We start from the raw sequence: 13,310 nt of genomic DNA on the forward strand, positions 1-13,310 counted from the left end.
TTCACCATGTTGGCCAGGCTGTTCTCTAGCTCCTGACCTCAAGTGATCCATCCTCATTGGCCTCCCAAAGTGCTGAGATTACAGGCGTGAGCCACCACGCCCTGCCTCCTGGAACATTTTTCATCCCATAGTCCGCCAACTAGTCTCTACAACTAAATTTCCTAGAGTTGCTTGTACATATTGTCTCTAATCTTTCCCTTCCGTTGTCTGAACCCACTCCTTTCAGGCTTTTGTCCCCACCATTCTGATCGGATAGCTCTTGTAATGGTCACTAATGACCTCCATGTTGCTAAATTCAATGGTCATTTCATCTTATTTGATCTGTCGGCAGTATTTGACACAGTTGCTCATTCCATCTGTCTTTGAAACCCTTTCAAAGACTTCACCTCTCAGTTTTTCTGCCACCCTGGAGTCTCTTTTCTAGGCTCATTTGCTGTTTCCTCTTGATCTGCGAGACCTCTAACCATGGAGTATCCCCAAGGCCCAGTCATTGGACCTCTGCTTTGTCTGCATTTTCTTGGTTATCTCATTTTTGTTTAATAACTTTTAAAGTATCATCATATGGAAATGACTCATAAACTTATCTGTCACTCAGACCACTTACCTCAACTTCATATTCACATATCCAGCTATCTACTCAACATCTCTAATGGACAGGCCCCAAACGCTTAATCTCATGAAATTGCTCTTCCCATCTTTATATATGGCAATTCCCATTTCTCCAGTCACTAAGGCCAAAAACTTTATGGTCATCCTTGACTGTTCTTTTATATCCCACATCTTATCTACCTTGGCAGATCTTGGCTTTATTTTCAAAATATATGCAGAACACTACCCACTACCTCCATTGTTAGCACCCTGATTCAAGCCACCATCATCTTTTGCCTTGATTATTGCAGTAGCTTCCTAACAGCACTTCCAGCTTTGACCCTTGCATCCTGTAATCTGTTTTCCACAGAGCAACAAGAACAATTATTACTATTATTTTTTTTTTTGAGATGGAGTTTCGCTGTTGTTGCCCAGGCTGGAGTGCAATGGCACAATCTTGGCTCACGGCAACCTCTGCTTCCCGGGTTCAGGTGATTCTCCTGCCTCAGCCTCCCCAGTAGCTGGGATTACAGGCATGCGCCACCACGCCCAGCTAATTTTGTATTTTTAGCAGAGACAGGGTTTTTCCATGTTGGTCAGGCTGGTCTCAAACTCCCGACCTCAGGTGATCTGCCCACCTCGGCCTCCCAGAGTGCTGGGATTACAGGCATGAGCCACCATGCTTGGCCAAGAACAATTCTTTTTTTTTTTTTTTTTTTTGAATAATAAGCATCCTTTTATTTGCTGACGCCATTACAAAAACCGATTACATTAGCAACAAAAAAGTGTTTTCTTGAGTTGAAGTCAGAGGCAGTTACTTCCCAAAATGTTAAGTAAAACAGTGTACAACATCAGTATTAAAATGTTAAATTTTACATTGTCTTTACCACTTTGATCTTCTGAACAATTTTATTGAGCAAAATAAGATAAAAGATTACATGTTTATCTTCAGGAATGTAAAGGTCTAATTATTCAAACAGTTTTTATTATAAAACTAAACTCTGAAGGTGTCTACAGAATTGGCTTTTTTTCTTTCTTTAAATCAGTAGTCTAACAAGGATTAGAAAAGACAAAACTCTGTTCAGTGTTTCTGACAAAGTAGAAAGGGTGAAAACATAAATAAGGCTTTAATTTGGCAAAATATAATACAATGCCTTTTTTATCCTCAAATGAACAGTTTCCCAATTACTTCACTCTAACACCTGGTAGTGCTCTTTCTCTTTTGTGAGCTGTTGGTTTACTGCCTGAAGCAACTGCTGTAACTGTGTTACAGTCTGATTTAGACTTACAGACATTGTCTCCTTCTCAGAAGACTCCGTTTCTGGGGAAACATCACTATTTTCAATAACAGTAGTGTCTCCAGCAGCTTTTACTATTTTTGACTGGATAAGCTCCAGTGACTGTTGAGCCTTATGCAAATCACCAGCTACCTTCTGTCTTTCATTTTGTTCAGTTCTAAGTTTTGTGAGTGTTTCATTTAACTGTGCCTTCAACTCTCTGACTTCTGTAACATAGGTAGATCGTTCCATCTCTGCCTTTTCTAGTTCCATTTCCAAATGTTCTCGAAGAACAATTCTTTAACATGTTAAGTCAGCTGTCCCACTCTTCTGCACACAGGCCTCTAAAGGCTTCGAATCTCACTCAGAGGAAAGCCTAAATTCTTACAAGTGAGGCTGTTGCTCCAGTGCTGGAACAAGTAGAGGCCACAGTCCAGTGTTGCTCCTCTTGCCAAGTCTGCCCAGAGAAAGGGACCTCTTTTTCTAAACCACACAAAGGTACCCCCTAGACTGATAGTAGTTCTGCCCTCAAGACCCTACATGCTACATAATCTGGCAGTTACCTCTCTGATCTCATCTCTTCTCTCCCTTTCTCATTCTCTTCTAGCCCCATGGGCCCTCTTGCTGTTCCTCAAATGTGTTGTCCCACCCCGAGGCCTTGGGACTGGCTGTTCTCTTTGCCTCAACCACTCATCTCCCAGGAATCTACATGACCTGCTATTTTCAGATTTCTGAAATGTCACCTTATCAGTGAGGTCTTTTGTCTTTCCTGACTTACTGCCCTTATAGAAAATAGCATCCTCCCACCTTCCTTACTCTCTATCCCCTATACCTTGTTTTATTTTTCTTCATACAACTTAACCCCATCTGTCATACTATATTTCTGTATATATATATAATTTTTTTTCTTTCTTTCTTTTTTTTCTTTTTGAGACAGAATCTCCCTCTGTCACCTAGGCTGGATTGCAGTGGTATGATCTTAGCCCACTGCAACCTCCGCCTCCCTGGTTCAAATGATTCTCATACCTCAGCCACCTAAGTAGCTGGGATTATAGGTGTGAGCCCCTGTGCCCAGCTAATTTTTGTATTCTTTAATAGAGACTGGGTTTTGCCATGTTGGCCAGGCTGATCTCGAACTCCTAACCTCAAGTGATCCACCTGCCTCGGCTTTCCAAAGTGCTGGGATTACAGGCATGAGCCGCCGTGCCTGGCCTATTTTTTTCTTGTGTGTTGTCTGTTTCTACATGAATGTAACCTCTATAAGATTAGGGACTTTGTTTTGTTCAATCCTGTGTCTCCATTGTCTAGAATAATGGCAGACAAACAATAGGTGTCCCCCAAATATTGAGTAAATAAATGTAGCACAACTTAAGCATTGCCCTAGATTTTGTCTTACTAGATGTTTTCCCTAATGTTTCCTTGCCCCCTTCCATAGGCTGATGAGATGCCCCTCTGGCCTTCTGTAGCCCATTGTGCTCACCTCTGTCACCCTGCCTTTTCTGCTTTGTAGCAGTGGCTCATTTACTAGACCTGGAACACTTGACTGGGAACCCTTGTGACTTGTCAACATATCCCTAAATGTCTAATATGAATGAATGAATGAATGGTAATCTTGGTTGGTTTATGTAACTCGATGGCATTTTGTAGATGTTAAGGAACAATCCCTTTAGCTGTGTTCTGGTTTGAGAGCACCACAAGTCCAATGTCTTATGAATAGACTAGATTATTGTTCAGTGATTATTGATTATTCAGCAAACATATGTTTGAGTACTGCTCTGCTAGAAACTGCATTGTGCACTTGAATGCATATGGTAAAGGAGGGATAATGGGGAATGAGAACATTTTGTTTCCTGATCTTGTCACGCTTACAACCTCATAGATGAGACAGAATATAAACAGGAAGTCTGTAAGGCAGTGTGGTGGAAGGATAATACCATGATGGAGGAAGTGCACAGTATTATGGGAGAACATAGCAGTGGCATCTGACCAATTTTAAGGGAATCCAGGACAGCTTTCCTGAAGCTGAAGAAAGAGTAAAAGCCAAGTGAATCAAAGTGATAGTATGTATGTGTTTTGGGGGTTGGGGGTAATATAGGAGGATGGTCTGCAGGGAGGGGAGAGAATTATGTAAGATCCTAAGGTAAGAGAGGAAGTTCATGGGTGTGGGAATGGGGATATGGGGCAAAGGACAGGGACACGAAGAGAGTAAATTTGGTCAAAGAACAGGAGTCATTAGTTCCTGAAGGGGACTAATAGGCCAAGTAAAGGAACTTGGATTTTATCCTAAGGGTAATACTGTATGAAGCCACTGGTGTCCAAATGTCACTACCCCCTCCCTAATGATAACACCCGTTTCTTCCTCTTTTGACTTTTATCTTTTACTTTTTTTTTTTTTTTTTTGAGATGGAGTCTTGCTCTGTTGCCCAGGCTGGAGTGCAGTGGCTCAATCTCAGCTCACTGCAACCTCTACCTCCTGGGTTCAAGTGATTCTCCTGCCTCAGCCTCCTGAGTAGCTGGGATTACAGGCGTGTGCCACCACGCCCAGCCAATTTTTGTATTTTTAGTAGAAATGGGGTTTCACCATGTTGGTCAGACTGGTCTTGAACTCCTGATCTCGTGATCTGCCTGCCTCGGCCTCCCAAAGTGCTGGGATTATAGGCGTGAGCCACCGCGCCGGTTATCTTTTACTATTTGAAATTATATTATTTATTTATAGTTTGTCTCCCCTACCAGATCATGAGCTCCAAGGAGCCAGGGACCTTATCTTACTTATTGCCGAATTCCTAGCTGTGAAATGGTGCCTGGTGCTTTGTTGACACTCAATAAATACTGGCTGAATGAATGAATAAAAAAATGTATTTCTCATTTAGGAAAACTTTATTCATTAATGAGTTATTCCCTTGCTGGAACTACTTTATATTAATTCATAAATTGACTTGTTGCTATCCAGTTCATCAACATGAAGATAATTTTGGCCTTTTAATCTTCAGAATTATTTTGGTGTCTCCTCTTCTGTATATGGCTATGGGCAGTATTTACAGGCTGTATATGTTATTCACATAATCAGATATCAGTTATATTGCCAGAACATGATACAATTGATTGAGACACTTACTTATCATGGCATTGTTTATATTAGTGAAAATAGCAGCCGGGTGCAGTGGCTCATGCCTGTAATACCAGCACTTTGAGAGGCCAAAGCAGGCTGATCACTTGAGGCCAGGAGTTGGAGATCAGCCTGGCCAAAAGGGTGAAACCCCATCTCTACTAAAATTACAAAAAATTAGCCAGACATGGTGCCCTGCACCTCTAGTTTCAGCTACTCGGGAGGCTAAGGCAGGAGAATCACTTGAACTCAGAAAGTGAAGGTTGCAGTGAGCCGAGATTGTGCCACTGCACTCCAGCCTGGGCGACAGAGCAAGACTGTCTCAAAACAAAACAGAAATAGTGAAAATATCTGACAATGGGGGAATAAATTAATGGAACATCATACTATGAAATACTGTGTAAGCTTTAGAAGTCATGTTTTAAAAAACAATTTAACAACATGAAAAAGTGCTTTTAATATTAAGTGAAAAAAATGGGATGCACTACTGAATATAGAGTTTAATTTCAAGTTTTATAATGTTTGGAAGGAAATATTCCAAAATATTAAATAGATATTTATTTCATTAATTTTGTTTGGTTTATATTTTCCAAATTTTATACCAGGAGTATGCTTCTGTAATTAGGGAAAAAGTTACAATGTTTTGCCTTGCCAGCCATTATTAAGCAAGCCAAGAGTTCTGTTTGAACTTAATGTGACTAAATCTTAGGAACCAACTTCTGTATCCAACTTCAGTTGGACAATTATTATTATTTTTTTTCAGTAAAAACTCTTTCTCTTTTTTTTTGAAACGGAGTCTCGCTCTGTTGCCCAGGCTGGAGTGCGGTGGTGTGATCTCGGCTCACTGCAACCTCTGCCTCCCGGGTTCACGCCACTCTCCTGCCTCAGCCTCCTGAGTAGCTGGGACTACAGGCGCCCGCCACCACACCCGGCTAATTTTTTTGTATTTTTAGTAGAGACGGGGTTTCACTGTGTTAGCCAGATGGTCTCGATCTCCTGACCTCGTGATCCGCCCGCCTCGGCCTCCCAAAGTGCTGGGACTACAGGCGTGAGCCACCGCGCTCGGCCTTTCAGTAAAAACTCTTTATGCATTCCTTCATCACGTGACAGTTGGCGTTGAGTACTTACAAAGACAGCAGTTCCTGCCTCTCAGAACTCTAAGCAGACATTCCAGAGCTCACAGGTCAGTGCCCCACCAACTGCTACCTGGAAGCTTCAGGGAGATGGGGAGCCTGGAGGAAGGGATGCTGCAGGAACCCCCCAGCAGGCAGTGGGGCCGGGCTTCGAAGGCACCCAGGACTGAATTGGAGGTGGCAGGGGGCAAGCAGGCAGTGGGGCCGGGCTTCGAAGGCACCCAGGACTGAATTGGAGGTGGCAGGGGGCAAGCAGGCAGGCAGCGTGATGGTCATGAGGTGCGGGGTGAGGGCAGGAAGCCCACAGCATTCCTGACTTGGGGTCGGGGGAGATAGATTGGAGGGGCCCGAGCTGAAGCCAGAGCTTGAGGGAACTGGAGAGGCTGGCTGTAAGCCAGCACTCAGCTTCCCAGGAGACCCCAACCACTGCCGGGTCCAGAGTGCCCTGGGAGAATGTCAGGTATCCAAATGTTTCAGTGGAAGATTCCTTTTTCAAACATTAGCTGGTTCTTTGGATTTTTAATTATAAACATAGTACATGATCAAGGTTAAACCATTTTCCAAGCATCACATAAGGATGGGAAGTAATTCTATCCCGCCCTAGACCTTCCAGACTGGCTCCAGAAGGCAGCTGCCGTCAGTGATTTTCCTTACAGACCATCGCAGCCATCTACCTTGCGCCATGGTCCCGAGACAGCATGGCGTCTTCCCCCACACGGACCTGCAGGTGGCCTCTTAGGAGCTGCCTCGCTGAAGGAGGTCATCCCTCTTAGTCACATCTGAGCAGCACTCACTCAGGCCTCGGCCCTGAGGGTCATGCGCCTGGCCGGGTTCCCGGCTGTGTCTGGTCTGGCATCTGTCTGCCTGTGGGCTACCTTTTCGGCCCAGCTCCCTGGGCCGTGGCACAGCAGGCCACGCCGGCGGAGAACCCAGTCCCGGCGAGCGGGAGGTGCCCTGAGGCTGCGCGGGGCCGGCCCACAGCGCGCTCGCCCCCGCCGGGCCGCCTCCGCCCATGATTCTTTACTGAAAGTGGTGTAATGCGGCAGCTTGAAAGCTATACTCTGAAAAATACTGTTATTTTTGACATCATTGAGGGATGGATTTTAGCAGAAGTCCGGACCTCTTTTTGCTTGGTACTTTAATATTAAAGATGAGAATTAAAATAAAGTTTATTATAAAAATAAATACATTATTTATAGCTATTGTGTGCTGGATGAAGCTAGGCCAGATAAGCGCCGGGGTCGTAAAATAGTTGACCTTGTTTGTGTCAAGAGGCTTACAAATTAGTTTTCCCACATGACACAAATAAATATAAAATACCAAACCTTCTATTAGAAAGTGTGAATTATACATAAGAAACCATCAATTATATGATACATGTGAGAGGAGTTGTGCATAGTTAGCAAGAGAAGAGCTCTTCATTGACTGGTGTTTGGTATTTCTGTCCCAGAGCAGCAGCATATGGCAGTGGAATAGCATAGACTTTTTTTTTTTTTTTTTTTTTGAGACAGTTTCGCTCTTGTTGCCCAGGCTGGAGGGCAATGGTGCGATCTCGGCTCACCGCAACTCCGCCTCCGGGGTTCACGCGATACTCCTGCGTCAGCCTCCCGAGTAGCTGGGATTACAGTCATGCGCCACCACGCCTGGCTAATTTTGTCTTTTTAGTAGAGACGGGGTTTCTCCATGTTGGTCAGGCTGGTCTCGAACTCCTGGACCTCAGGTGATCCACCTGCCTCAGCCTCCCAAAGAGCTGGGATTACAGGCATGAGCCACCGCGCTTGGCAGCATAGACCTTTTAATACATAGGTTGAAGTATTTATCACAGAGACAGACGGAAATTTTTTTCTAAAAAAAATGCATTTTTAGATCAATATTTGACTTAATTTAAAAAATGATTATATTAATTGATGCTCTTTTTTTTCTTTCAGGCTTATCAAAGTTTTGGCTTTGTTGCAAGAGCAGGTCAAGATTTAGCTGTTCTTCAGTGAACAAGTGTGCAGATTGTCAAATATGTCAGTTCATCAAATAAGAAAACATGCAGTTCTCCCACCTATCATTTGTAGAAATGACAAGGAATTTTTGGAAAGTATGCAAAGATACATAATTACAGAAACTGAAAGACTGGGCTGTAGTGAGGAAGGACCTGCTGATGAATATTACATCATATACCGAAATGTTTTTGATAAGGTATCATAATGCTCTTAAGACAATTAAGTTTTCATGAGGATAGCAATGATCTATGTTGACAACCAATATTCCTGCCTTAGTAACACCACTGTTTGAATGATCACATTCCATTTGCTGATTTTGAGAAGTTCATCCAATTTCTCAGAAAGGCATGAATGGGAAAAATGTAATTCTGGATTTGTATTGCCTGACTGTGAATGAGTGTTTCAGTTATTTTAGCTTGAGAGCAGATTATAAGTTTCCTTTATATATTTTTTAAAGACAGAGTCTCACTGTATCACCCAGGCTGGAGTGCAGTGGCACACTCATATCTCACTGCAGCCTCAAACTCCTGGGTTCAAGTTATCCTCTTGCCTCAACCTCCTGTATAGCTGGGACTACAGGCTTGTGCCACCACTCCTGACTAATTTTTAAAATTTTTTGTAGAGACAAGGTCTCTGTGTTGCCTAGGCTGGTCTTGCACTCCTGGCCTCAAGCAATCCTCCTATCTTGGCCTCCCAAAGTGCTGGGATTACAGGCATGAACTACCAGTGCCTAGCCCTGGTATCAGTTTTTGATCAACTACCTGGCTGTATGTACCCTCTGATAATAATTTTGACCTTTTCATCTAAAAGTATCATCTGATTTGTTAGGAATTGGGCTGCAAGCAGGAACATAATACTTTCTTGTTATTTTGAGTTTGTTTGTGGTATCATTAAAATCTTGGTTTAGATTTTATCTAACATTAAATTGAGGTTCCTTGTGGATTGGAGTTCTATCTAGAATTATCTAGTCATGGTTTACAAGGAATTAGACTGGAATTAATATTGGAAGTATGGAGATCAGCTTAGAAAATGCTCTAACTTTGTGGAACATATTTGATTTTGCTTTTCAAGGTTTTAGAAATACCTATTATCCTTCTAAACAATTGCAGTTTGCCCACCAATCCTCATTTATTTATGCAGCTTTTTTTTTCCACCCCATCCTCGGAAGATGCCCTGACAGTGAAATAAGTGCAATCAGCTTCTTTCCTCTTTGCCAGAGGAAGTATTTACCTTAAGACTTCAGTAAACTGTTGGTCTCTGAGAAAACAGCCACAGGCAAAATAGAAACTCAGTCTTTTAATTTTTAAACATTACACACTATAACTCTTATTTCTCCTCTAAATAAAAACCTAGTGCCTCACTCTAAGAGAAAGTGAGCTTCAGATAGTGATATATACCTACCAGTAGAATAAGGAAAGTTGATACCTATTCATAGGAGTATAAAATAGAGAAACAGAGTCTTTTCTTCCTTTTATATCATACAGAAAATCTATCTTTTAGAAGTGGTACATTGGCAGGTTAGCTTCATTTTATATGCTGTTAGGATCAATGATATTGCTCTTGGTGTTTTAGTTATTAAGGAATGTATTGCATGAATGTTTAAATAAAGGTAATGTATTGAATAGGTTTTATAAATATCAAGAGTCATGCTGCAACTCTACTGTGTGAAATTAGCAAAGGAAAGTCATAACTATAACATGTTTATCTTTGCATGCCCAAGTGCTAACACTTGTCAGAATTTTTCTTACATGAGGAGCTCTCTGCTTTACATTAATGTAGTTATAGTGAAGTCATTTTGGAGGTATTGTTGGTAAATTTAATTCCTAGAGAAAACATATGGTATTAAATAGAAAATAATATTGACATATATGGTCCCTGTTTCTTTTCTCCTGGTGAGGAGAAAAGATTTCCATTTGTACTATTTGCACATTGCATAATTGTAAATTTTACCTTGTAAATAATTCTGTTCTTCAGGACTGAGAGGGGATCTAGAAATGGAAATCATTTGGTACTTTGAGAAACTTTTCTTCTAGCTTCTTGATAACAGATAATTTACCTTCTTCATTTTCACATTATTTTAGCACATTTGATTGTTAATGAACTATTAATGACTGTCTTCTTTGATCTTCCTACCCTTTTAAAAGGAACTAGTTGGGCAGAAGATAAAAGTGTCAGCTTGCATCTCTGGGTACTTGGAATTGGGGAACAAATACCAAATTGTGTTTAAAATCAAAGATAGATGGTTTGACCTGGAGAATCATACCTGAATCAAAGCAAGGAAGACTTGAAACTCATACCAAGAGTTGGGAGTGGACTGTAGGGTGAGGGAAAAACCTAGTAAGCAGAGAAGACCAAAACTTGGAAGAATGAACTTTTTTAGAAATGGATGACTTACTGGGCTGGGTGTAGTAGCTCATGTCTGTAATCCTAGAACTTTGGGAGGATTGGTAGGAGCATCGCTTGAGGCCAGGAGTTTGAGACCATTCTGGACAACATAGCAAGACTCTGTCTCTACCAAAAAAGAAAAGGGGGGCGGGGATATGGAGGTAGCTGGACTCTGTAAAGTGGCTGACCTTTTGTGTTCCTGTAGCATATTGTACAAATAGTTCAGATCCATATGTAGGAGCTGAGGTGGAATGAAAACCATTCCTCTTCTTCCTTAGACCCCTGTACCTGGTAAATATAGCTATGGTTATTTTCTTGGATTTAGTAGCAGCCTTAATGCTGGGGTCTCAAACTTAAATGCCTGCAGAGGCCACCAAGGTAATATAAAAGAGTTAAGTGGGCTGGCTATAAGAGAATAAGGAATGGTGGGGATTGTGGTAAAATGAAAAACCACAATAAATAAATAAATAAATAAATAAATAAATAAATAAAACCATGAATAAATAAACCAGTAAAGGAGATTGTAATCGAAAGCTCCAGGTATTATTGCCATTAAGGAATAGGGGTTCCATGTAGGTAGATTTTTCGGAGTTTGCAAGAGAAGTTGAAAATGTGGTTTTGGGGTGAAATTTCCTAAATTTTAAAATATTATGTTGGTTAAGCAAAATTGCCAGCTGTATTCATCCTGTGATGTGCCAGTTTGCATATTTCTACTTTAGTGTATTTTCTGTGCATTCTTAAAGGTTCCCATGAGTGCTCTTCTGAAATCTGTTTCTTCTAGCAAACAGACTTGGGAGCTGATCGTGAATGATACCACTACATATTTATTATCTACTCATTAATATATCTGAGTTGTCTTGGATTGTTGGAGCATATCAGAGGAGTGTATGAAGTAGATGGCCAGGAGCAACAGGGTACTTAATTTGGAAAGCCGCAGATTGATGAGCTCTATTTTATTAAGGATTCTTGATTTGGGTGGATAGGTAGTAAGGTCATGTCAAAAAGACCACAAGTATCATCCACTCAAATATTCCTCTCCTGGCACTTGCCAGGAGATCAATAATCTCCTTATATCATTTGCTCATAGACCAGATGCCTTCCTAGATAATTTTGTCTAGATATTGCCTAGTTAAAGAAAGCCAGTGGGGGATACCAGAGGCTAGAGATGTAGCAGGAATAGAAAGCATAATTGCAGCTTTCTGGGAAAATTAGGGATTGAGCCTGTCTATTCTCTGTATTCATCAATCCCTCTGAAATCCTCGTGTGCAGAATTTGGAAACCATACATTATTTATAACTTTTCTATTTTTATTTTTTGACTTATTTAAAAATGTTTCTTTATTTTTACATAGGTAATGCATATATAAGATTAACAAAAAATAAATGAATAAATAAACCAGTAAAGGAGATTGTACAATGGAAAGTCTGGACCTTCTCATCTGAGATGCTACTTCTCCTGTCCTTCTCTGCAGGCACCCAGTTTCTGTTTTCTTCTGTTATCCTTCCAGAGATTTTCTGTGCCTAAACACCATTTGAAGCCACGAATGTATAGTGATGAGGGGTTTTTTACAGGTGCACATGACATCCTGGGAATAGAAATGCAATTAGACATTGAGAATATTGATGAGCCAATAGGAGCTGATGGGTTAGAGAAATAAGGAGGTGAAGAGAATCCAGGATTTTAAGGTTTAAATGAAGTTAGAGACTAGATTTGGAGCGAGTAAGAGAAGATACAGAATTATATTTAAAAGATTAAGAACTGGGAAAATTAGAACTAGCATTATTTTTAACTGAAATCATATAATGCATGTGTTCATACCAAGTAGAACAAAAATGGCCTTTTTTTCCTCTCATATTTAAACTCCACATTATCTACTGTAATGTTCCACAAAGGGCACATGTTTAGTAAATATTGCCTTTAGTGTCCAATTATGTTTGAGCTTGCTGTAGAGTTTAGATTTCTAATTGCTAATCATGTTTCATTTTAAAAATAATCTATAATGTTATTTGCAAGAATTTCAATCCATAGTCTTCTAGAAAAAAAAACAATACCATAGGCAGAAAAATAATATTTCAGGTAATAGAGCACGTCACTGCATACAAATCCATTCTTACTTCAATCAAAAAAGAATATGATGCCTTTATTGAGACAATAAAGAAAGGCCGAAGAACTACATTTTGTCTTCATGGAAAACTTAAAGGTTTGGCAGCAGAGCCTACAGCTTTGGTATATCACAGGAAAAGAACAATCCAACTTGAAGCAAAGTAAGTATTTTAGTAACTAGCCCAAAAGATGGTAGTTGTTGCTTGATTATAATAACTAGCCAGTGTAACTCTAGCCGGTGGTTCTTAGTCTTATTGAATTTCAATTTTATTTAAATGATGCATTTTTATGTTACCTTCTCCTAGTAACTTGAAGTTACTGTATTGTTTACTTACATCAATTAAAAAATATTACTTTTGTTTGAGAACTTTTATAGTACCTCTTAGTGTGTATATATATATATATTTTTTTTTTATTTTTTTTATTTATTTATTTTTTTTTTGAGACAGGGTTTCACTCTTGTTGCCCAGGCTAGAGTGCAATGGCGCAATCTTGGCTCACTGTGACCTCTGCCTCCTGGTCTCAAGCAGTTGTCCTGCCTCAGCCTCCTGAATAGCTGGGACTACAGGTGCATGCCACCATGCCCAGCTAATTTTTTTTTTTAATATTAAAAATAGAGATGGGGGTCTCACTATGTTGCCCAGGCTGGTCTTGAATTGCTGAGCTCAAGCAATCCTCCTGCCTCAGCCTCCCAAAGTGCTAAGACTGAAGGTGTGAACCACTGTGC

General features: G+C 40.6%; 1 protein-coding gene across 24 annotated transcripts in view; it reads left to right on the forward strand.

Moving 5' to 3' along the window:
* The window catches only part of CLHC1 (clathrin heavy chain linker domain containing 1), a 62,068-nt gene that overhangs the window by 1,542 nt on the left and 47,216 nt on the right, over positions 1 to 13,310 (forward strand). For 18 of the 24 annotated variants that reach the window (XM_063713432.1, XM_063713433.1, XM_063713436.1 and 15 more), the window contains exons 2-3: positions 8,033 to 8,291; positions 12,557 to 12,744. In XM_063713432.1, the coding sequence (XP_063569502.1) occupies positions 8,115 to 8,291; positions 12,557 to 12,744 (365 nt within the window). In that variant the 5' untranslated portion in view covers positions 8,033 to 8,114. Of the gene's footprint in view, positions 1 to 5,806; positions 6,155 to 8,032; positions 12,745 to 13,310 lie in introns of those variants that run through there. The other 6 variants (XM_054547553.2, XM_054547556.2, XM_054547566.2 and 3 more) reach the window with 6 other exon arrangements.

Source organism: Pongo abelii, chromosome 12 (genome assembly GCF_028885655.2).
Source record: "Pongo abelii isolate AG06213 chromosome 12, NHGRI_mPonAbe1-v2.0_pri, whole genome shotgun sequence".
NCBI classification, from domain to species: Eukaryota; Metazoa; Chordata; class Mammalia; order Primates; family Hominidae; genus Pongo; species Pongo abelii.